The sequence below is a fragment of the Dreissena polymorpha genome, chromosome 11, assembly GCF_020536995.1.
Source record: "Dreissena polymorpha isolate Duluth1 chromosome 11, UMN_Dpol_1.0, whole genome shotgun sequence".
Classification (NCBI taxonomy): domain Eukaryota; kingdom Metazoa; phylum Mollusca; class Bivalvia; order Myida; family Dreissenidae; genus Dreissena; species Dreissena polymorpha.
Window position 1 is genome coordinate 62,988,755 of NC_068365.1, and position 24,631 is coordinate 63,013,385.

At 36.5% G+C, this 24,631-nt stretch overlaps 1 protein-coding gene across 2 annotated transcripts; it reads left to right on the plus strand.

Annotated features, from left to right (window-relative positions):
• The first annotated feature begins 178 nt into the window (after positions 1-178).
• LOC127851713 (transient receptor potential cation channel subfamily A member 1 homolog) lies at positions 179-24,631 on the plus strand. 2 transcript variants are annotated; one of them, XM_052385567.1, is made up of 21 exons: positions 179-354; positions 996-1,076; positions 4,242-4,355; positions 5,830-5,992; positions 7,181-7,311; positions 7,811-8,011; positions 8,854-9,075; positions 9,752-9,851; positions 10,707-10,902; positions 11,693-11,876; positions 12,937-13,044; positions 13,465-13,553; positions 14,103-14,249; positions 15,333-15,444; positions 16,934-17,070; positions 18,140-18,255; positions 19,368-19,535; positions 19,724-19,786; positions 21,501-21,568; positions 23,590-23,759; positions 24,523-24,631. In XM_052385567.1, the coding sequence occupies exons 2-20, from the start codon at positions 1,035-1,037 to the stop codon at positions 23,698-23,700; spliced, it is 2,472 nt and encodes an 823-aa protein (XP_052241527.1). In that variant the 5' UTR covers positions 179-354; positions 996-1,034; the 3' UTR covers positions 23,701-23,759; positions 24,523-24,631. The 2 variants fall into 2 exon arrangements, with proteins under 2 accessions (XP_052241527.1, XP_052241526.1); XM_052385566.1 differs by having other exon boundaries at positions 179-1,076.

The window sequence follows — 24,631 nt, forward strand, 5'->3', positions numbered from 1 at the left end:
AAGCGAAGCGATACGGGAGCTTTACGTGTTATGGATTACATTACCAATAATACCCAATGCGGTACCTGGACTTTCATTATTGCAATTTATTAAAGATCCAATTATTGATCCGAGTATCGATCACACTTTACCTGTTTGCTTGCTGTATAAAGAGATCCGTATGACTTGTTTCTAACCCACTTAAGCGTGTGTTGAAGCATATCGCTGATGTCAATAAATGAAATATTTTGAAATCATGCGTATAAAACTGGTTGTTTGTATAATATGTGTTACTACAATAACACAATTAGTACAATGATTATTGTGACGAATAACGTGCTTACTTGATATATTTCGAAAAAGGATTAATTTAAGGTACGTTTTGCTTAATGTATAATAAAGTTGTTTTAAAATTTATGTTTAATGGAAAAAAAACTACCTGCATTAATTGAAATATTGTTTATTTCATTGGGTTTGTATTAAACGCGGTAACACGAGCTGATTAACTATTGGATTTCGCAATACCCATATGTTTATTCAAAGACCTATAGATTACAATCTATAGGTCTTTGGTTTATTGGTAGCCATGCTATATGTTTGTGTAACTTTTCATTGCACGCATAGACTATCCGAACACGTGCCATTACTGTTTATATTTGATAATAGCTTACAACAGATATATCCCGGAAAAGCACGAGTTTAGAAAAACCCACTAATCACCCCAGTACAAACAACACTGGTCCATTAAATCAACCAATGATAGCTTACTTTAAATTATAACGGTTGATACGGTGTGTGATTTTGAAAAGATTATAAATGGGCCATGTTTATTTGTACCAGCAGATTAGTGGGTTTTTCCAAAAAGTTGCTTTTTCCGGGATACGTATATTCAATCCTTATTTTATAAAATAAGATCTTTTAAAACACGGCCACATGACTTTTATAATGTATATACATGCAGTCATGCAGGTATATACATAAGATTAATACACATACCTGATGCAGTATACACTCAGGTACAATACAGTCGAAATCACCGCAGCAAATCAAGAAAAATGAGTGCTGTGCATCCGCTAGAAAATCATGTCTCACTTTCGGTAAGTATTCACATATTCTTAAAGTCTTTATCATGTTACATTCGGTACGATATTAAAGACGGATTAATATGTTTTATTGTGATACATTGATTAAAACGCTATTTTATGTGATAGTCCATGGTCAACTGTAGTATGTCGCTTGCATCACGAACAACTTAATAATGTCAAAACATATTGGTGCCGAGTGACGTCTCAACAATCAGGATGGGGAGATTACTCACAGATACATTATATATACATCAATTACTATACGTTTTATGGCATTTTTGATAGAGCCGCCATTTTAGTCAAAATAATTATTTATGTGACTCTTATTTGTCGGATATTCATGTTTCCATATTTTGATTTAAAAAAAAACGTTTTGATTTACTCTATATGCTCGGATAGTTGCATTGTATTCGATTTAACCTTACAGGAATATGTGCTTATCCCTTGACATAGCACACCTCTGTTTTTACAACCGGTAAAAGAACTTAGCTAATAAAACAAAAAGTCAGTGCACTGTACGGTTTGCTGGATTTGTTTTGTGTGAGTAAGTCAGCACTCGATACAGGTAATGATTTCATACGATAACCATATGAGCCGCACTCTGTGAAAAAGGGGTTTAATTCCGAACAGGCTTATCAGGGATGACACTTTACGCCTTAACTGGAATTTTGCTAAGAAGGTACTTTCTTTAAAAGAAAAAATATCATAACAGTAAAAAGTTTCGTCCCTGATTAGCTTGTGCGGACTGCACAGGCTATTTGTGACGACTTTTTACGAACGTGCATTAAACCCCTTTTTCTCAGAGGACGATCCAGTTGTAGTAACATAGAGGATATTTGTTGGATTCGGTGGATTATCGATTTTAATTCACGAGTGATCATAGAAAAAAAAATATTTTTACTCGTGGCTACACTCGTGAAAATATATTTTTTCTATGATCACGAGTGAATTTAAATCGATATCCCACCGAATTTTTTTGTCACCGTTTAAATACATTGTTAAAGAGTTTAACTAAACAATTTCGCTGGGATAATGACGTCATTTCGTCAAAAAATGACGTCATTTCACAGTAAACAATGAAAATTATCGATAATTTTCACTGATAATTTTCACTGTTTGAAACAGTGAAATTATCAGATTTAATTCACTGATATTTCTCTATAAACCACCGGAAAGCATAAAATAAAATTGTTTATTTTATGCTTTCCGATGGTTTATAGAGAAATATCAGTGAATTAAAATTTCATTGTTTCAAACAGTGAGAATTATCAGTGAAAATTATCGATAATTTTCACTGTTTACTGTGAAATGACGTCACTTTTTTGACGAAATTCGTCAAAAAAGTGACGTCATTTCACAGTTCGTGATCATAGAAAATATATATTTTCACTTGTGGCTGCGCCACTCGTGAAAATATCATTTTCTATGATCACTCGTGAATTAAAATCGATAATCCACCGAATCCAACAAATATCCTCTATTTAATGATCGTCGTAAGGAAATCACAGTTTATGTTTTTTTTCGATCATTTCGAAAAAAAAAAACGGTTGCGTTCATTAAGCGCCAACTATCATAATCTTAATGCTTTTGAAAATAAATATTTTGTTGGTTAGTGTTCGTTTAGTAATATCAATTTAGTTATCAACATTTCATCGCTCAAAATCTTTTGTTTGACAAATAGGCTCCAGCCCAATTGCGCTTCTCTTGAATGTGCTTGGGACGACGATTCAACAAAAAAACAACATAATCATGATCAGTTTACTGAGAGTATAAAGATGTTGGGTTTTTATTTTTATAATTAAAGGTTCATACTGAAGTATATGAATGCTGATCGTTTAACTCTGTGGTCAACGTTCAACCATTAGTATTTGTCTGTAAACATCAAACATTAACATAGACGAAATAGGTATATTTTCATGCTGTTTCTTAATTTTTCGGACATTAACTTTTGGGAATATGTTTGTGTATTTAAATTTGCGGACTCGAAAAACTTAAACATTATTGTTAACTGTTCTAAAACTTAGATTAATTACGGATATGACGTTAAATGGTCACCCATCAAACTTACTTTATTTTAACTGTAAATAAGGCTATACACTAACGGCATTGCCCATTATGACCGAAATGCTCAAAAATTGAGGATCGAAATCCAAAATAGGAGTGCTGATAGCGTAGAAGTATTTTAATATTTGCAAGAAAAGAAATAAGTTAATAAAAAGCATGGTCGTATGAGAGAGAATCGGGGTACACTCGATATTAATGTCATACAAACACCGATTGTAACAGTTCGAATGGCAATTTTAGAATTATAGGGTGCAAAAATTGCCATTATGGTTTGCGAATAACAACAATATGTTTACACCAAAGATACAGTACAATGTTTTCGAATAATTGCCGCAATTCTTGAATAAATTCTAACTTCCTATGGTATGCTCTATTTCTTCGCGTGTTTTTTTCTTCTTTTAAATAATTAATACATTGATGTTTTTGGGTCGTTAACTTTGATCTCTTTCCATTACTGTACAGATTTGTGTTTTGTGTATACCCTTGAACTTATATAGGTGTTTTTACCATTAGTGCGCAGGCTTGTCAAATAAACGCAACGTCCTGACGTGTTCTTGTTCCAATTTGCTTGATGGTTTAATCACATGCAGATGAAACGCTGAATTTGAATTCTAACGATTTCGATGAACCTTTATAAATATCTAACGTGAACAGATTATTTGATACAGAACGTTTAAAGTTTATTCGTAGGTCTAATTTCAAAGCATTAACGCTATTGAATTCCACGACCAAAGTTGAAATAAAACAAGCGCTAAACTCCTAAACGTGATATTGAATTGTATGTCTTGGTGATGAGCGTTCAGACATATCTTTCGACTATAACATGCAAGCTACGCTTAAAAAAGGGGGGTTGAATGCCTGTACGTAAAGTGTCGTCTCGGATTAACCTTTGCAGCCCGCACAGGATTGTCACGGTCAAAGCTTTCCACCTCAATTGGATTTTCGCTAAAAATGCACTTTATTTAAACGAGAAATATCATAAAAGCGGAACGTGTCGTCCCCGATAAGCCTGTGCACAGGCTCGACTTCACATGCTTATCTGGGACGACGCTTTGCACTCACCCCTTTTTGTTAGAGAGAAGCTCATGTATTTTAAGCACACGCATGTTTCAGCAACTCGACAATGGGGCGGCTAAAGCGAGCGCGGACGCAGTGGCACCTCTTGAGGACGTTACGTACATCCCGAAGACGGACATCACGAGGCTCGAGGAGTTCAACCTCTTCCAGGTATACCAATGTGCGTTAAGTGTCGTCCCAGATTAGCCAGTGCATTCCGCACAGGCTTATCAGGGACGACCACTTTCCGCTGTTGTGTAATAATTCGTTTAAATCAAGTCTTTTCATAGCAAAACTCTATTTTACGCGTAAAGTGTCGTACCTGATAAGCCTGTGTGGACTGCACATACAATCTGGAGCGACGCTTAACCCATTTATGCCTAGCGTCCTGAAAAAAGGACATTGCAAACAGCGTAGACCCAGATGATTTTGCGGCGTCTCATCTGGGTCTGCGCTGTTTACTGAAAGGAATTTCTGTAAGAAATATTCTAAATATAGAAATAAGTATACTAGACATCCCTAATTTTGGAAATAAATTGATCCAATTTTGAAGGATGGGGGAGTCCACTGGGCATAAAAGGGTTAATACATATGCATTAAGCCCAGTGTTCCCAGAGCAGACATCCCGAACTCGAACATTACGAGGCTCGAGTAGTTTTACACGTTCCAGATACCCCTGCATGCGTACTTAGCAGTGATACTTTTACAAATTTTCCCGTCCGAGTCCTGGGACTCGGTAACTTGCAAATCTATGAGTCCCCGAATTGAAAGAATGAGTCCAAATATTATATATATTATTTTTAATTTCAATGCATTTTTTGGGACTCGTATAATTCGAAATTTTATATCCCCAGAGGTTTTTGGTGAATACAGGATGCAGGACTCGCAGGTAAAACAAATCACTGGCTTAGCATCAAGGGCTTGCCAAAGATCATGCTACAGTTTTATGTTACGACTGCATTTGTATGTGCATATTAATACGCATAAAAACTTACACTTGAAAAAGACAGTGAAAATGATTAAAATTACTGGACTAAAGTCATCATAGTGTTGGAGCCAAGCATGAATTCTCTTTTGCAAATAATATGGTAACTTAAATGTGTCATGCCTTGTCTAATGAGACGCACCCTAGATCCTTCACTGGCATAAGAAGTAGAGGCTGAGGTAATTTCTAAATGCATACTTTATTTATCTAATCGTGGCTGTTATCTGTCTGAAAACGTTAGATTTGTATAAACTAAAAAAAACGAATACATTCCATATCACTTCAAGACAAATAAATCAGTTAAAAACATTAATTTGCCTGCGTGATATATTAAACAAATACCAGAAAAATAAGTCATATTTATAATAAAATGTGATGAAATGCCACACTTAAGCATAACCAATACATTTGTTGTGATGTTGGTGTTTAAGTGTGATATCGCAAACGCTTATGAATATGACATCGTTTCCCTTGCAAGTTATTATATACCGTGTTTCGATAAACGGTCGCCTCCGTCTCGCAACCCGGAGGTCCCGAGTTCGATCCTCCCTCTAAGAGCGTTCTCGAGATATCTTGCAACATACTCGAAAACATTTCCCCAAGTCTGGCAACGCAATGTAGAACACATAAAAAAGGTTTCGAGTCAACGGTACATTTCAGTGCGCGAGAAATGGCGATTTCGAGGGAGCCAAGAATCTGCTCGGTAATCCAAAGGTGAAAGCGTCCATTAACAACAATGACGCAGATGGACTTACGCCGCTCCACCTGGCGGCCAGGTACAACTACTTCGAACTGGTCAAGCTGCTAGTGGAGAACGGTGCCGGTGAGAACAATTTAATTATCTTCGTCATGTTAAATATAACACAAAGACGCAATCATGATCATATATTAAATACATGTAGTTGATGCGTTCTTAAGTGGATGTTATGTATTTTAGCTACAATGAAACACTGAAAATGACCATCTTGCCACCCAAACTCATTCAATGACGGTCTATATCACACGTTTTGAGGACTTCATTATAAACATACGAATACAGTTTTCGCGTATTTTTGTTCATTTATTGTACTGAAGCATCAAATTAAAATATCATGTCTTAATGTTGGCAAATTGTCGATTTTTTATTTTCCTCGTTGTTATAGATAAAACAGGATAATTTCACTCGCGATTACGCCACGCGTGAAAATGTGTTTATGTTTTTGTTTTTGCTATAACCACATGTGAATTTCGAACATACGCCGAACTCAAATGAAAATGGAATTTACAATTAAAAACTTAAACACAAATTATTATCGGCAGATATAAGAAAATAATCAATTACTTTTTTTATACCTTTTCACTCTGTATGTTATCATGGCACGTGTATTATAAGGGCTGAATGTTAATTTGGATGCAAATCAACACGTGAATAAAATCATGATCTATAAAAGCCGTGCTCTGTGGATTGGGAGTTTAATGCATTTGCGTAAAGTGTCGTCCCATATTAGCCTGTGCAGTTCGCACAGGCTAATCAGTTACGACCCTTTCCGCTTTTATGATATGTTTCGTTTCAAGAAAGTCTCATCTTAGCGAAATTTATGTTTAGGCGGAAAGCAGTATGCACAGGTTAATCTGGGACGACACTTTACGCACATGCATTAAACCCCTTTATCACAGAGCACGTCTCGAATGTTACTTATTACGTGTAATGTGGCACATTAATTCTAATCTTCCCTACGTAGATTTATTTGTACATAATTTAAATAACATAGATTATTATAATAAAATCATCATGCTGTTGCATTAAACGTTTAAAAAAAATCCCTCAATTCTGTATAAATAATGCTTAATTCTTGTGCGCAGTGTGTTATCGGAAATCCAGTTTAGACAGAAAGTGTCATCCCTGTTTATACTCTGCGGGCTTCACAGGCTTATATGTGATGGCACTTCACGTGCATGCATTTAGGCATTTAGGCCCAATTTTTCCAGAACGAGGATCTCAAGTTTTCAATTGCCACTGACGTCATTTCAGAAGTCGACACCGAGGACAATGAGCGCATGACGCCCCTCATGTACGCGTGTCGCCTGAAGCGGAAGCGGACGAAATCCCGGGAGAGCATGGCTAAGTTGTCATTATTGGACTCACCGAAGTTTTCAACAAGCGTAAATATACCTTAAACATTATTTCCTGCGTGAATTTGTAAAGTAAGCCCGCAATGAAAAATCCTTACTTCGTATAGAGTTGACAAAGATCTACGGCTGTTTCTCTCATTAACGCTCAAAATAAACAAAGAAACGCAGATTAACTTACTTTCCTACGACCTAGTCTTTTGAGTACAATTACTTGGTAAAAAAGAACTTTTCATTATTTTAAACAACACATTATGTCTCTTGTAATCAAGTAACATATAATGATTACTAAAGAGTAAATGGACCGTTAAGTTTTACACCGAAATCATTATTTTGCCGAATTATTAAAATACCCATCGCATTCGCTTTTTACACCAAGAGGACATTCTTATGCTTTCCCATTACGTTATTCACAGAATTGGCAGTATTTAACAACAACTTATCATCAGAATTGCCGACTTATCCATGAAAAACAAACTTACATACTAGACACCTGTTCACATTAGATAACACCATGCGTCTTTTCCGTCAGATGACGTTGATGGACATTCTCGGCGGCAAGAAGATTGACACGGATGCTCAGGCGATCCACTTCCTGATATCTCATGGCGCAAACGTGGCGCACAAGGACGCCTACCATATGACGCCGTTGCACCACGCGGCGCTGCGAGGCGACGAGGTCGCGTGCGAACAACTCCTAATATACGCCAAGCAAGGAGCGCTTAACGTTAACGTAAGTCAGGGTTTATGGATTTAATAGAAATTTATCACAGTTGAGAATCATTAGCATGTTTATGAATTTTAGCTCGGCTGTTTTCGGAGTTACTGTGACCTCTAAAAAAAATTCTGACAATCTTTCGCAGCCGATCGTGGCACCCGTTATGCGGTGCTCTTGTTTACAAATAAGTGAGCATTTTAAACGAAGTTACTTAGTATTCGCGTTCTTCACCTAAGATATACCGGGCGCGAGAACGTTAGCGGGATTTAGGAACATTCTTTAGTTTGATTTTAGTTGTATCACAGTTTAAAACAATTGGGCGTGGGTTCTCCGTTGGGACAAGACCATTAACCATGAACCCAGTTTTATGACCAGGCGAAGTTGCGTGCGTGCTGCTTTTAAAATATGACTATCAAGGGAGAGTGAACGTGCTTCAAAATAATAATAATAATAATTTATTTGATAAATTACGGTTTCCAAATTCTTTAGACATATTATCATTGAAAATAGAGCGCGTCTTTGAGAAGAAAATGTGTGCAACTTTGCGTGTGGTCTGTGTTAGTATATGGCATGAGTACACATTTTTATTCTCATGTGCCAGGCTCAGCGAAAACTGCGCCTTATGCATCTCCATTAAGTGTCATCACAGAATAGCCCGTGCATTCCACACAGGCCAATCAAAGACGATACTCTCAGCTCTTATGGAATTTCGTCTGTTCTAAACGAAAATCCAGTGTAGGCATAGGGGGTCGTCCCTGACTTGCCTGTACGGATTGCACATGTTTATTTGAAAGAACACTTAACTCATAGGCATGAGACCCAGTGTTCTCAGAAAGATGCTTGTATTTCCATATCAGGCCCAGGATGTGCAACGCATGTCTCCACTCCACACCGCCGTGTGCCAGTCGCATTCCGACATAGTCCGGCAGCTCCTGAAGGCCGGTGCCGACGCGAGGAGCAGAGACGAGGACCTCTCCACGCCCTTGCATGAGGCCGCTACCATAGGCAACACTATAATTGGCAGCCTCATCTTTGACAATTGCGTTTTAGCAGACGGAACACCTGACGTCGACAAAGAGGCGAGTCATTTTTTTTCTGAGTCTCGCTCTGTGAAAACGGGGCTTAATGCATGAGCGTACGTGTCGTCCCAGGTTAGCCTTGCAGTCCGCACTTGTTAATCAATGATTACACTCTCTGTCTTAAATTGATTTTCGTAGGGAGGTGATATTTTTTTAACGGAAAATAACAGTCAAGCGGAAAGCGCGGTCCCTGACTAGCCTGTTCGGACTGCACAGGCTAATCTCTGACGATACTTGACTCACATGCATAAGCCCCGTTTTATTCGCGGCTCATGTTAATATGGTGATATTGTTATGAGGACTTTTGTTGGAAGAACGTTGATCAACATTCAAACACGTCAGTATTGTATGCGTGTAGAAAACATCAGTATTGCATTAGGAACGCTATCGTATGCTTTGAATTCTGTTTTTTTTTAAAACTCCGCCATAACATTGACCGGTCGGTTTTCAATAAAATTTGCATCTTCTTTTGATTTAAACATATCGACTCATGCCAAAAGACTGACTTTTCGAGGATATTACAAAAATGTTTACATTTTTCCTATTATCAAGCTGTCCATAATTTCGGAATTATCAAAACCAGCATAGTTATTCTGTGTGAATTTAGACCAAGTAGCAGGCCAATCAAAACGTACGTATTTATGCATTTAGTCTTATGACACAATTTTACATTCAGAATCTCCTGCTTCTTGACAAGGACGAAGACGGAAATACGCCATTTGTGTTGGCGGTTGGTGCGGGGAAAACGAAATTTATACAGTTCCTTATCAAAAAAGGTATTTGCATTGTAAAGCTTCTTTCAGACGTACATAGTTATCATTGCTATTTATGTTTCCGTATAAAGACAAGATAATTATCTATTCAATGTGGATTAATGTCAACCCATTGAAATTCAGTGTATTTTTTACAAATAGTTAAACCGCTTAACACGTGCTATCCAAGTTCGGGGTTTGAATTATATCACGGATAAAGCGCTGATGCTTAATTATAATATCTTTAACTGATTTTTGCATGAAATACACTACTTTATTGCCTGTTATATATTACTTTCGCCTTTGCTTTACAACAGTTATTGATTGTAAACATTTGAAATACAAAAGCTTTCGTATTCATTCCTCTATACATATACTACATGCACTTGCACGTAATACTCCATTTCTACCAGACATAAATACGAAAATAGTGTATAATGCGTTTCGTAAATACAAAGAAAAAATCAGTCGAATAATACCAAAGTAACGTTCATGAAAAGTCAGAGCGTATCCTTATTTAAGATGGTTTAAACTACATGCATATTTATGGATTGTTGCTTAAAGTATTTTACGTTTATAAGTAAGGATTTATGAAAATGTATACTGTGTTGAATTATATGAGCCTACTAGAAACTGGACTTAATGCATGTGCGTGAAGTGACATCTTAGATTACTCCGCATAGGCTAATAAGGGACGACACTTTCCATCTCGTTTAGTAGAAACTGCCTTTAAACAAAATATTCCATACGAGCGAAAAGTGCCGTCTCAGATGAGCCTGTGCGGACTGCATAGGCTATTCATGCATGATACTTAACGCACATGCATAAAGTCAATTTTTTCCAGAACAAGTCTCATAATATTTGTCCTGCGGTTTAAAGGCGCCGACATCAACGTTTCCAACAATATGCGTATGACGCCACTCCACCTTGCGGCAATTGACGGCGACGTGCAAATCATGGAGATTCTCGTGGAAAAGGGCGCGAAAATTGACGTCATGAACCAGGAGCAACAGACGCCGCTGCACAAGGCCTGTACCCATAACAGCGTCGCCTGCATCGAGTACCTGCTCAAGAAGTAGGCTCATGAGATTTGTGTAGCTAGTGAGGTTATACTTTGAATTGAAATACGTTTAGAAAGTCAAACATCAACTGGAAACTTATTTAATATTGAAGCAGATTGAGCATTTTGCTGTGACATAGTTGCGTTATGCTTTGTATGAAAATGTCTTGAAAAAGTCAAACGTCAGCTAGAGACTTATTTAATATTTAAACGATTTGAGCTTCCACTTAATTGCGTTATACTTTGAATGAAAATACCTTGAGGAGAGTCAAAATGTCAACTAGAAACTCATACTCATTCAGACGATTACTTCGTAAACATGATTTACCAAGTTGTAAATGGTTTGAATCAATCCCAAACGTCTTGCTAAGTATTATTAACGTCTATATTTCAAGAAACTGACACTGAAATGAACAGTTTCATAAACTCTTTAATTGTTTTAAATTAACCCATTTATGCCTAGCGTCCTGAAAAAAGGACATTGCAAACAGCGTCTCATCAGGGTCTACACTGTTTGCTTAAACGAAATTCTGTAAGAAATATTCTAAAAATAGAAATAAATATACCAGACATCCCTAATTTTGGAAATAAATTGATCCAATTTTGAAGGATGGGAGAGTCCACTGGGCATAAATGGGTTAAATAAGATTCTAGTTGACATTTTTTACTCTCCTCAAGGTATTTTCATTAAATAAGTGCAGTTTGCAATTATCTTGTTATTGCATTAAAAGAATATGACAACTTGTGTTCTGTGTATCTTTATTGAATACTTTTAAATGCTTCGCTCATGCTTTGATGTTTCCAGAGGTGCAAACAAAGAGGCCAAGGACTTTGAAAACTTCACCCCCCTGGCCCTGGCGGTAGTGCACGGACATGTGCGCGTCGTGCAGATGCTGCTGGCAGCCGGATCTGACGTCACAGTGGAGGACAAGAACGACAGCACGCTAGTGTTCCTGGCCGCCGAGGAGAATAAGCTCGACGTGTTAAAGGTGCGGTTGTGCTTTAACTATTAATTCGTTATATCGTTATATTCTGGTCTCGATTTATTGAATATTCTTAAGGGGCACATCTACTGTTAATAATTATATTATGTTTTTTTTCAAATATAAGATCATCTGCCAATTTTTTTTTTTGTCTTTTTTGATGAGAACAAGCTTGACGAATTATAGGTACGGTTGCACTACACATATTTTCCGAATTATAGAATTTTTATGCAATGTACATGTACATACATTTACGCCTCTGGCATGCGCACTATCGATAAGGGTTCCGGTATCGCCAAAGTCGTATTGAAGTGAGTGATTATTGTACCTCCAACGAAGGCGTGTATCGAAAAGAATATTTTGGGCAATGTAATATTTTTGTCACGATTTGATTGCAAGTTTAAAATGAAATTTATTTATAAAACTAAACAACACAATTACTGTTTATAAAAGACAATCAAATTAAAAGGAAAGCAGCGACAAATGACTGTTTAGCTTAAATCAGACCTAAGTATGTTTAAGAAATCGGCTAATTGTACTTGACCGGTTTAGTTCGTAATTTCATGCTCTGCTCCATGTATAGAATGTTTGAAACATCGCAACTTGTCTGAATTTGGAATTAAACCGTAAAAATGTGACTGCTTAAAACATTCAGTTAGATTCAACTGTACGAATATTTAGTAATATGCCAAAGACTGAATTGTCAGCATTACTGAAAATATACTGAATTGTACAGCAAACGACTAAACAGCTTGCAAATTTACGTTTTGATTGGTATTTATAATTTTGTTATTGTGTGAAAGTGAGAAATTAGATTTTAAGAGTGATTTAAACTTTGAGTCCTGGTCTAAATATAAGACAAATATATGTTTTTAGTAGCTATTTTCTAATTGCATAAAGTATTGCAATGCAATTTTGAATGAAACAAATCGATTCAAAGACATGTCCTTATGACATATGTCAATGATATTTTGCAAAAAATATAACGTTAACTTATTTGAGTGTGTTTTGATGCATGGTTTTTAAAAATAAAGTTCAACATAATACAACCATGCTTTTATGACAGGTTCTAATGACAACCCCGAAGATAAAGGAGCTGATAAACCATCGAGACGAATGGAACAACTCTCCCCTGCACGTGGCATCCCAGAACGGTCATGTGAACGTCGTCAAGGTGACGCACAACAATGCAAAACAACAATATATGAAAAAAACTGTAATGCGGACTTTTGACTTGTATACAGCAACCATCGCCTTTTAAATTACTATATCTAAACCTCATCTGATGTCTTGTAATTACACATCAGCCTGTTCATATCCATATTCATCTTATAATACCTTAACATATAATCCGTTTAGTAAGTAACAACGCCTACTCTTATCAACTGTGACTCCAAAACAAAAATACACCCCTACTGCGTATGTTGTTTTAACATCTGTAAAAATAATCTAATTGCAACATGTGTAAAAATCACAAGCAAATTTTGGAAACGTTCGTAATATTTACGTATTACGCTTAAGTTGTTTGTTAAAATCATCTCACCAAATAAAAACATATTTTACCAATATTTCATATACTGTTTCTTTGGTTCAGTTCTTGATAGAAAATGGGGCAATGGTGACCTTGAAAAACGACCGTGAGCAGACTCCGATACACCTGGCAGCCATAAAAGGATACGTTGGGTGAGCTTATTTGTCTTAGCAGAGACTCGTCCTAAAATAACTGGTATAAAAGATTCTTCGTTTAAACGCATATGGTTCAATTAGATGGGCAATATTGTCGTTATGATAAATGTATCTTTCAAAATAAAATCATTGGGAAAATCAGATACAAAAAGGTTTATTGTGATACATAGGGTGTGCGTCTTTGCCATAATGTCGTTCATTTGCCGCGAAACATGTGCGTGGTAACCGGGATAACATTTGCTGTGTAATATAATTGGTAGACCAGCTTTCAAATTCTCGTTTATTGTCACTATAAAAATCGAATGTCTGATGAACTTTCTCCACCGTCAAAATACCATGTTTCCTAATTAAACTGTTGAAATTGTTATAAATGATTTTTGGTGCATAGTATGACAATGGGGTTATGTTTCACTCAATGATGGTTTTCGTTCATAACAATTTGTGTGAACCAATAGCTCAATAGATCCGTTATATACCTGAATCTAGACCGTTACGATGTATAAGCAAAGGTTTTTCCATTTAACTGACTACTTCCCACTATTTCAGCGTTGTCCAGGCGATTGTTGCCCACGACAAGACAACGCTTAACGACCATGATGAGAACTCTGACACGGCCCTCCACCTGGCGGCCTCTAACGGTCACGTTCAGCTCGTTCACGTTCTTCTGACGTTGGGCGCGAACCACGAAATCATGTAAGGTGGTCAAGGTTACATTGATGTATTGATATTTGAATAACAATGTGTTTAAGCTGTTTAAAATACACCCCTCAAATAAAAAAATAAAAATTGGGAAATATTTTCTTATTAACAACGAGCCGACCAATAGACAATCGGAACTTTTAGATCGGCAAAATCATACCGATTTTGCTGACTTGGTAATATATAAGCCACTCTCGGATAAAACTGTGCATTAGGCATATGCGTAGTGTATTACGCTGTATAGCAGCCGAAAATGGCCTTTATATATCATATATATTAATAACGTACACAAAACAATGACTCCTGTGGACAAAGTATATTTTATTTAACAGCTAAATTAACCCTCTTATCATGTGCATTAACAAATCCCGTTTTCTTAAACGTTAATCAAACATGAAAATGTACATATGAGCCTCGATCTGGGAAAATCGTGCTTAATGCAAGTGCGTTAAGTGTCGTTCAAGACAGGCCTGTGCCGTCTTCACACAGGGTTTTTTTTTGCCCGATTTTATAGCCGAAATTCGGCTATGTTCCCAATCCCAAAAAGTATACTTTTTTCCCAAAATGTGGCAAAAAAATTCCCAATTTCCAAAAAAAAAAAAAAAAAAAAAAAATTTTTTTTTTTTTTTTTTTTTTTTAAAGATGTCTAATGTGTATTTTATCTCAATTTTAATTCAATTACATCTTACAAAGTATTATATGATTTTGTTCTTTTAATTTGAATGATTATAAAGGGTTTTATCAAATTTAGTATTTCCCTAATCAGTGGACTTTTCGTGTGGAAAAAAAGGCTAATGAATTTATTTTCCCAATTTCATGAAAATGCCGATAAAATTCCCAATTCCAAAGCCATGGGCTATCTTCCCAAAAAGTGGAAAAAAAAACCCTGTCACAGGTAAGCGGGGACGAAACTTTCCGCTTTTATGTTTGTTTTTTATTTAAACGAAGTCTCTTATGATTAAAAATCCAATTAAAACGGAAATGTTCGTACATGATTAGGATTGGCTTATTTGCACGTGTTTATATATATATATATAAGCATAACATAACGTCATGTTCCGCTTCCAATCTCTGCAGGAATAGCAATTTACAGACACCCATCGCGGCGGCGGCGGCCGACGGTCACCTGAAGGTCGTCGAGCTTCTGGTTAGAGCGGGCGCCTTCATTGACATTCCTGATAAACTTGGAGTACGTCCACAATTATGTTTATTTATACGTTATCGTATGTGTGTCATTCTTTTGTAATAAAACGGTTCTGAAACGGTATCAGTGCGCAGCCTTCTTTGGCTTTTATTATTTAAGTAACATTACTGCTCAAAATCAACGAATTTTTTTTACATTATTTAGTAAAATAAAGCTACATAATTATAAAATCATTGTTCCTTATGACAATTGCCGAAATTTCAACGCCAGATTTGGTCTGGTAAAATAGATGTTTGTGGATACCAAATGCTCGATTTTATTATGGTTTTAACATGGTACCATTTTAGAGTTCGTGTGTCTAATGAATAGATATATTCGCAGGAAATTAGCATGGAATTTATTGTTTCCACAAATAAATAAAAACGAGCATTTTGTATCTACAAAAATCTATGTAATCATACCACATTTAGCGTCGAAATTGTGGCTATTGCTATAAGGAACACTGATTGTATAGGATTTAATTTTATTTTACTAATTACTTTATGAAATGTTCGTTGATTTTGAGCGTTATAGAGACTCTAACTCAAACCAAGTAATGTTTTAAATGATGTGATATGGTGTTAATAGTCATTAAGGGAAACAATGGTTGTTAACTGTACTGGAACAAGGATAAGGCCAGCAAGTAGAACCATTTAATACCACCGGAAAACTACACAAAGTCCTTTATGCGTTTTATTTTCCACAATGACATACGATGATGTAAGATGGTATACATGCGGTAAATACTGAAAATAGACAAAGAAACAAATTAAGCTATTTTACTAAAAGACATTGTCGAAGGACCTTTCTAATTTAACATTGACATATAAACACATATTGACTTCAAAAATGCAAATACTGCAGTTGCATTCAGGAACTAGATTATTAAAGATTCAGAAAAATTATAAAAATAGTTTTATAAATGAAGACTTTAAGCTCTAAGGTTAAAATACGAAATGAGCACTTGTACGTACAAATTTGGGTACGAATCCAGAAGTCTATAAAAACCGAATTTGAGAGAGTTAAACACGAAAGTATTACAGTTAAAGTAACGATTACATCAATAAATATTTAAATACTTCAGTGACTTACACCATGCAGCCTCCATAACGCTGCATTTATATTAAAATTGATGGAACAAAATTTAGTTCAAACATGGCGGACGTAAAAAATACACAAGGCAAACAATCGACAGAAAAGATAACCAACTATCGATAAGAAGCGACGAGCTTAATTGGCGGCAAGAGGTACTCCCAGTTATCTGGGGGACACGACATTAACTTCTTTACAACGATTTTACATATCCCAGTCCCCATACCTAGGATATTTAAGTGATAATTATTCCCAGTCAACATGGCAGTTTACTACATTATGACAAACTGTCCAGTAAAGTCCATGGAAAGCAAAAAGCGTCGCCTGGAAATAAGGTCAATATCGCATGATGGCTTTCAATTGATTGATTTTTTTCTAAGTACAATCACAATGTCATTTCCAGCTAACGCCCCTATTGTTGGCGTCAATGAACGGCCACTTTAACGTCGTGGAATACCTTCTGGAGAGGCAAGCTGACGTGACTCTCACTGACAAGCAGGGCTTGAATTGCCTGGACCTGGCAGTGAAGTATGATCAACAGTAAGTCAACATAATTGATAAGTTTACCATCCTAAAGACAAATGAGGCAAAATGAATGTGCATAACGTATCTTCCAAATTAACCCGTGTATTCCGCACAAGCTAATCAGGGAGGACACTTTTCGTGTATTTTTATTCGTTGAAAGAAAATCTCTGCTATTCTAAGAGAAAATCCTGAGTGAACGTGAAAATGTGGAAAGTGTCATACCTGCACACGCTAATCTGGAACAATACTTTACGCACACCTATGATCAACAGTAAGTCAAAATGGTTAAGGAAAATGCTTCTTCCGCCCGCCTAAACGCGGTTTTGATTTTTTGGAAAAAAAATTGGCAAACATGATACCCAAAACATTTTGTTGTTTTTTTTTTTATTTTTTTGTGTGTGTGTTTGCTTAAGATTAAACGTGGTAGATCTATTATAAAACGAGTTAATCATTTTGGTTACAATGAAAAGAATTGGAATTTTACCATCCGCAGAGATACTTATTGAAGCACGAGGTCAAAACTGCGGTCACGGCCTTGGAACGGTCAATTCAAACACTTTGTGTTAAACCTGGTTTGCTGGATATCGAAGTGCCCACACTGCTTATAGTCCTTCATTAAACATTTTAACGTTAATATTAGTTAACAAGTTCAAGTTGTACGTTTATTGGCGATGTGAAATAAAATATCTCCGGAAATGTATAGCTTACTACTAATAAGTATAAAGCATGCACAATTATTTAACAATCATTAACAAAATGCATTAGTTGATTAAGTAAGTTCCTTTTCAAATTCACAGGTATGCAAAGCAGCATGAATAATTACAAATTAGTGAACATTGAAATGAGCCTTGTTCTGGGAGAACTTTGGCATACCGCATGTGTGTGAAGTGTCGTCCCAGATTAACATGTGCAGTGCGCACAGGCTAATCAGGACCGAAGCTATCCGCTTGTCGGGTAAATGCAATTTAAGCGGAAAGTGTCTTCTCTGATAAGCTTGTGCGACTGCACAGGCTAATCTGAGACGACGCTTTAAGCCCAGATTTCACACAAGGTTCCAATAATTTGTCTTATTACGGTTTTTTAGAGAAGTTGTGATGGATATTCTGAAGTCTGACGTCTGGGAGAACGCCCTCCGCAACACCACCATAGAGAACGGCTGCGTGTGCACACCGCTCAGACGTCTCATCAGGAAAATGCCAGGTGATGAATCCGTTGTGCCTCGCTCTAGGGAAACATGACTTCAAGCGTGTGCGGAAAATGTCGTCACAGACTAGCCTGTGTAATTCGCACAGGCTAATCAGGCACTTCATTCTTCGCTTACATAAATTGTGTCGTTTACCGCAGGCCTCTTATAAACGAAAATCATATCTAAGCGAACAGTGTGGTCCCTGAATAGCCCGTGCGGACAGCACAGGCTTATCTGGGACCATACTGTACGCACATGTTTTGAGGCAAGTTTCTCCATAGCGAGGCTCATATTATAAAATACACATACTGATGTAACCATGAAGTTTTTAGCTCGGCTGTTTTCGGAGAAAACCCGAGGTATTGTCATAGCCAGCTCGTCGTGTCGTGTGTCCGTCGTCGTCCGCGTCGTGCTTAAACCTTAACATTTTGTCAAGGTTTTGAACATTGGCTCTAAAATCAAAGTGCTTCAACCTACAACTTTGAAACTTTATATGTAGCTGCACATTGATGGGTTCTACATGCCACATCCATTTTGGGTCACTAGGTCAAAGGTCAAGGTCACTGTGACCTCTAAAAAAATTAAAAAATGACAAGCTTGCATTTTTTCAAAACTGCACCCGCAACCGAGCGTGGCACCCGTTATGCGGTGCTCTTCTTATTCTTTGGAGCAAGGTCGAAACACTCAATAGCTTTGAATCGATGCGTTCTTTTAAAATATCTGTCAACTTTTGCAAATGTGTTTTGTCTCCCGTTGTTTCTCTTCGATCAAATTGTGTGTTATTTATGTTTGTTTTACACAGCACAACGTGATACGTTTTTACAAATAACATCATACGTTGTAATTTTAGATCTTACTAGTGTTCGTCATTTTTCTATTGAATGAGAATTACATAAGCTTTATGTCGACATTAAATATTGTCTGTTACGATTTATTGTTGATCAATCAAAGTTTCAGTGCGCGTATGCAAAAGTAAGTTATAACTCGTAACAACATGCTTATGTTTCGATGCATTAAATTTTTGCAGATGACGACAGAATAGTTCATTCACCAATTTTACAAAAGTGTTTACTTAAAATCCCAAGGTGCATTAAAATTAGTATGCATGCCATTGTTGCACCTACAGAGGCGGCCGAAAAAGTGTTTGACAACTGCATCACGTCCAAGAAGGTCGACGGTGGCCCGAATGAGAAAGCTGAGATGTTCGAGGTCAAGTACAACTTCGAGTTTCTTGATGACCTCTACAGCATCACCCATTGGAAAGAAAAAAAGAAACGAAAGAGAGGCGAGCCGAGTGAGTTAAAATCTTATTATACTTATTAGCCATGTATGACTATTTATTGTCATGCATGGACATTAATACAAGCGTGTTACAAATGTTGCTAGATGGTTTTTTTATGTATCAGTAACTTATATTTGCGCGGTACATTTATATTGATATTAAAACATCATCATTTGAGTGGCATCATCGTCTTCTTGCAGAAAAAGCTACCGTAGAAGGCCTTAATTGGTTTCTCTCGAAGCTCAAGCCATCAACATGGCGAGGTAAGGCTGCATTTAATGTTGGAACACATAATAAGAGCCTAGTTCTGGGAAAACTGGGCTTGGTGCATGTGCGTGAAGTGTCGTTCAAAATAAGCCTGTGAATTCAGCACAGGCAAATCGGGGACGACACTTTCTACCTTAACAGGATTTACGCTAAGTTTTTAGATAAGATTTTAGCTAAGTCTTCCCGTAAAAGAAAAGTGCAATAAAGCGATAGTTGTCGTCTCTGATGGCCTGTAGGGACGTCATAGGCTTATCGTATGAGCAATTTGACGCACATGCATTAAGAACGGTTTTCCGAGAGCGATTCCTATTATATTTCTATTTTACCTGTGCGACATCTATCGGTAGTAAGTTTATGTTATCTAATTTAGCATGTGAATGCTATTTCGATATTGAAGTTTGAAATCCAGAGGTGCGCAACTATTACTTTAAATGTGCTGGGAAACCTCTAACTGGTATTTCATGATGGATTTATTGTGTGAATTGATCTCTTTAAGAATAGTTGCATTGCAAAAAAACGTTTCTTCGTAATTCTGGAGTTGTTGCTGTTTCATTTTCGAGTCTTCTAAGCTTTTGGTTTTCACTCTCACTTATAATAGAGCATAATTATGATGATACTGAAAAATGAAGTGATGCATTATGTTGAGACTCGGCTTTGGATTGCAAAGACGTCGAGCGTAATTGTGCATTGTGTACCTGAAAAAGAATCGTAAAAGTCGATACAATACACTCGGATCTAGTACACAAGTTTTGCCAACGATGCATGGTCTGGTCGCTAGTTCACAAAATGAACGATAAAGGGTTCATTTATAGATATATAAAACATTTGCTTTAAACTTATCTATTTAAATCATATAAACATTATCATATCTCCCAAATAAAGAGATTTTACGCACAAAACGCATGAAAGTTGAGGTATTTAATTTTGAAAATGGCAAACATATTTTGGTCAAACACTTTGCGATTTTTTTAAACGGAGTTTTTCAATAAAATGCATACCCAAAACACTTCAACGTCATTTAGTCATAGAACAGTTTCTTTCGTTCTCTTCACCATAAAGTACAAAAAAAGATTCAATGTATGTTATTTTCTTTGTTTATTTTATTATGTTCCAGTCATTAAATGCTGTTTACCTCAGGTTTTCCGTTCTTGTCGATTTTGCCACCGTGAAAAAATTATTAGAAGACGCTCAAAACCTTTAGAAAGAATTGAGAATTGAAATGAAACTTCATATATAAATACCTTATATCCACACATACATTGTGATTGCCGATAAGGATGCAGGGGTCAAGTGTCATTATTTCAAAAACTAGAAAATAAACTTACATTTTAACTCAATAACTAAACAATGAATGAAGCTGATGTTATTTATTGATGATGTGTGGGTATATGAATATGTTTTGATTTGAAAAGCGAAACGATTACCATCGACCGCCAAATAAAACACGACAAACCAAACTTGTATATGTATTACAAGATGACATCCTTTGGGTCCGTTGCATCTCCAGTGACAAAGATAATATATTCGTTGCCAATGTTTAAACAATTAATGTCAAGTCCCCTGGCCACATTGATGAAATGATTGTATTATTTCAAAATATACTATTCCGAAAGTTCAAATAGCCCATTTCCAATTGGAACGAATTCAAAACAAAGATTAACAATAATATTTCAGAACCGTTTCTCTGAATGCATGCCTTTATGGTTTCAGATCGGACTCTGGTTCCATATACAACGGATTCAGAAATGTTTCTACACAATCACCCCCTGATTATAATGGTAAGTGCGCTATTTCTCTTAGTCGTTTTTCCTGACTACACACCGTCCATTTCTGATTGTAATATACTCTCGACAGCACAAATCGGTATTGTTTTTGCAAGTGCTAATATATGTGTCTTGTTCTGAGAAAACTGGGCAAGATGCATGTGCGTTAAGTGTCGTCCTAGATTAGCATGTGCAGTCCGCACAGGCTAATCATGGACGACCCTTTCCGCTTCAATGATAAGTTTTGTTTAAAGGAAGTCCCGTTTTACCGAAAATCTAGTTTAAGCGGAAAGTGTCGCCCCTGATTAGCCTGTGCTGTATACGATGCACTTAAATAAGCTGTTCTCAGAATAGATGCGTGCGTGTCATGGCTAATCATTGATTGTGTTCTTTACGACATGTTTGACGCACATAGACCAACAAACAAAAGCTCAAATCATTTCGTGTCCATACCAGTTTAGATGCATATTGAACCTCGTACGTTCTTAAATTAAATTAAAGATAAAATGCACTTAAGAGGTGAACCAAATAAAAACAGTCATTAAAGGCTCTATAAAGGTGACAAATCCAATTATTATGCATATCAACTGGTCTGATTTTTACCGGATTTCAGTTACTCTTGCATAAAAACTGCTAAAAACAGCTTAGGTACAACGTTGTGAAAAATTATGGAAGATAAACCCGTTTCATAATTGGAAGAAATGTTTACATTTTTGCAACTAACGTGATGTGTAGCCTCAGAGCGGTGACATATGCTAAAAATAGCCGAAAGAAAATTCAATTTTAATTCTATTTTAAACAACTTTTAACCAGCAGAAAGTAACTTATTAGATCACTGCAAACGTTTTAACCATTTAGAAGAGACCTACTTTGTGGGTGATACCGGAAAACGTTAAAAATCATCGTTATATTTTTTGTGACCTGAGTCACTTTCACTTTCTTTTTTCCGAGTTAACAGCGATGTAAATAAACTGATTGTTTGTAAACACAATTGACTTGGAGGACACTTTATTTTGAGCTCAAAACAAGTTGTTTTGCTTATTTTTTATTGTAATGACCAATAGCATATATATATATTGTTTTTTGATAACCTTTATAAATAAAATATGAAAAAAAAATATTTAAAAATCGGGTAATAATTACGGATCTTCACCTTTATAGAGCCTTTAATATGTCTATGCATTGACCCCGTGTTTCCGTTTTGTCTGGTTTAGACTTCGGTCTAAGAATCGGTCGGTGAATACGGGCCCGGGTATTAAATGGCTATTTGTTGTGAACTAGAAATTCGATAAGTAAAATTAGTTTTCACAAATTCTTATTGAGGGTGAAACTAAATATTCATTCGTAACTGTAATCTACCTTGTCATAAGAGCTTTAAATAATACGGCCTCCTGTCGCCGGGTGCAGTCTTTGTGTATTTGTCTCATTGACAAACCGCTGGCGACGGCGGCTTTATGCATGTGGGTAAAGTGTCGTCTCAGATTAGCCTGTGAAGTTCGCATTATGGAATTGTTATAGATATTGTGGTTATCTCCGCAGTCCGTCTGCTTGGCCGGGTCAGAGATTTTTACTCTTTTTTTATGCCCCCGGTATGGTGCATAGGCCATAACTTTTTCAATGTTAAAGATAGCAACTTGATATTTGGCATGCATGTGTATCTCATGGAGCTGCACATTTTGAGTGGTGAAAGGTAAAGGTCATCCTTCAAGATCAAAGGTAAAAACAAACAAATGCAAGGGAACTAATAAGCTTTAAATGGAGGTAAGTAATGAACCTGTCAAATGATAATTTCTTTTAAATAAATCAAAGCGGCACAGGAGGTGGCATTGTGTTGTTTTATGTTATTTTACATTAACTTCTTTATTTCTACACCGATTCTCTTCTAATTCATACTGAATATCTCTTATGACAATACGGTCAATCTCAACTATGCATGGCCCCATTACCAACCCTGGGGTGCCCCCTGGGTCAAACATGCGGCGTGGGGATACGCGTCGGCCTCTGCCGCGCCATTTCTAGTTCGTTCCTGTCTCCAGGTGAACTCCTCATGCATGGACCTTCTGGACCACCCGCTGGTGACGGCGCTGCAAAGTCACAAGTGGAACGCCTTCGGGAAGTTCTCCTACTACTTCACCTTCATTACCTAGTGTATATTCCTCGGCTTCCTCACTGGATATGTGCTCGTTACGCCGCCACCCTTCTCAGTGTAGGATACTTACTACTAAATCTTCTGGGCGGTATATTTTTAAGTAGTGACTACGTCAACAATGTGGTGTATACTTAATAAATACTTTCATGCTTCAGATGATCAGCCACTATTTGATTACTTCTATTAATAGATAAACATTCAACAGTCCAATAAGGCTTGCGCTACACCCGTCAATGTGTAAGTTACTTATTACTAAATCATTATGTATCCCATCTTTAGTCTGTTTGAAAGTGTCGCCTTCTTCTAAATATTTCCTTAATTACTCTGTGTGTGAGTAAACATTTAGTGCATGTCATTGCATACTAAGCTAAACAAAACTATTGGGGATGTTTAATATGATACTGAAATTTTGTCGAAAGTCAATGTCAGAAATCCTGTTTTCTTTCTTTGCATCCATGCATTAAGACGAGATGCAATTTCTTTGAAGCAGCACATTTATCGTATTATTGCAATTTGTTTTTAAAATGATATAAATATCTTTTGATCGCTTCCATGATAATGTAAACGAATGTAAAAGCTGTGAAATGTCCTGATATTTTATCGGTTTACAATGAATATGAAAACCTATATGTATACGAACTGGATTTAGTGTAATCTTCCAAATATGATGTGTGTTGACCGATGAAAACATTATTTTTAGAAACGTGTAACTCTATAAATTGTTTAATTATTAAGTGCACACGTGATAAAATTAAATATCGATTGTAAGTAAGCTTCTCGTTTGCAATGTAGTAATAATTACTTAAAATATTACTGATAGGAATTCCACGTGCACTGAATACAAAAACGCGGGAGAAGAACAACATCTGTTTGCCTCTATAGGGAAATATGTGATCTTGATACTCTCTGTGGCCAACTTACTGAAAGAG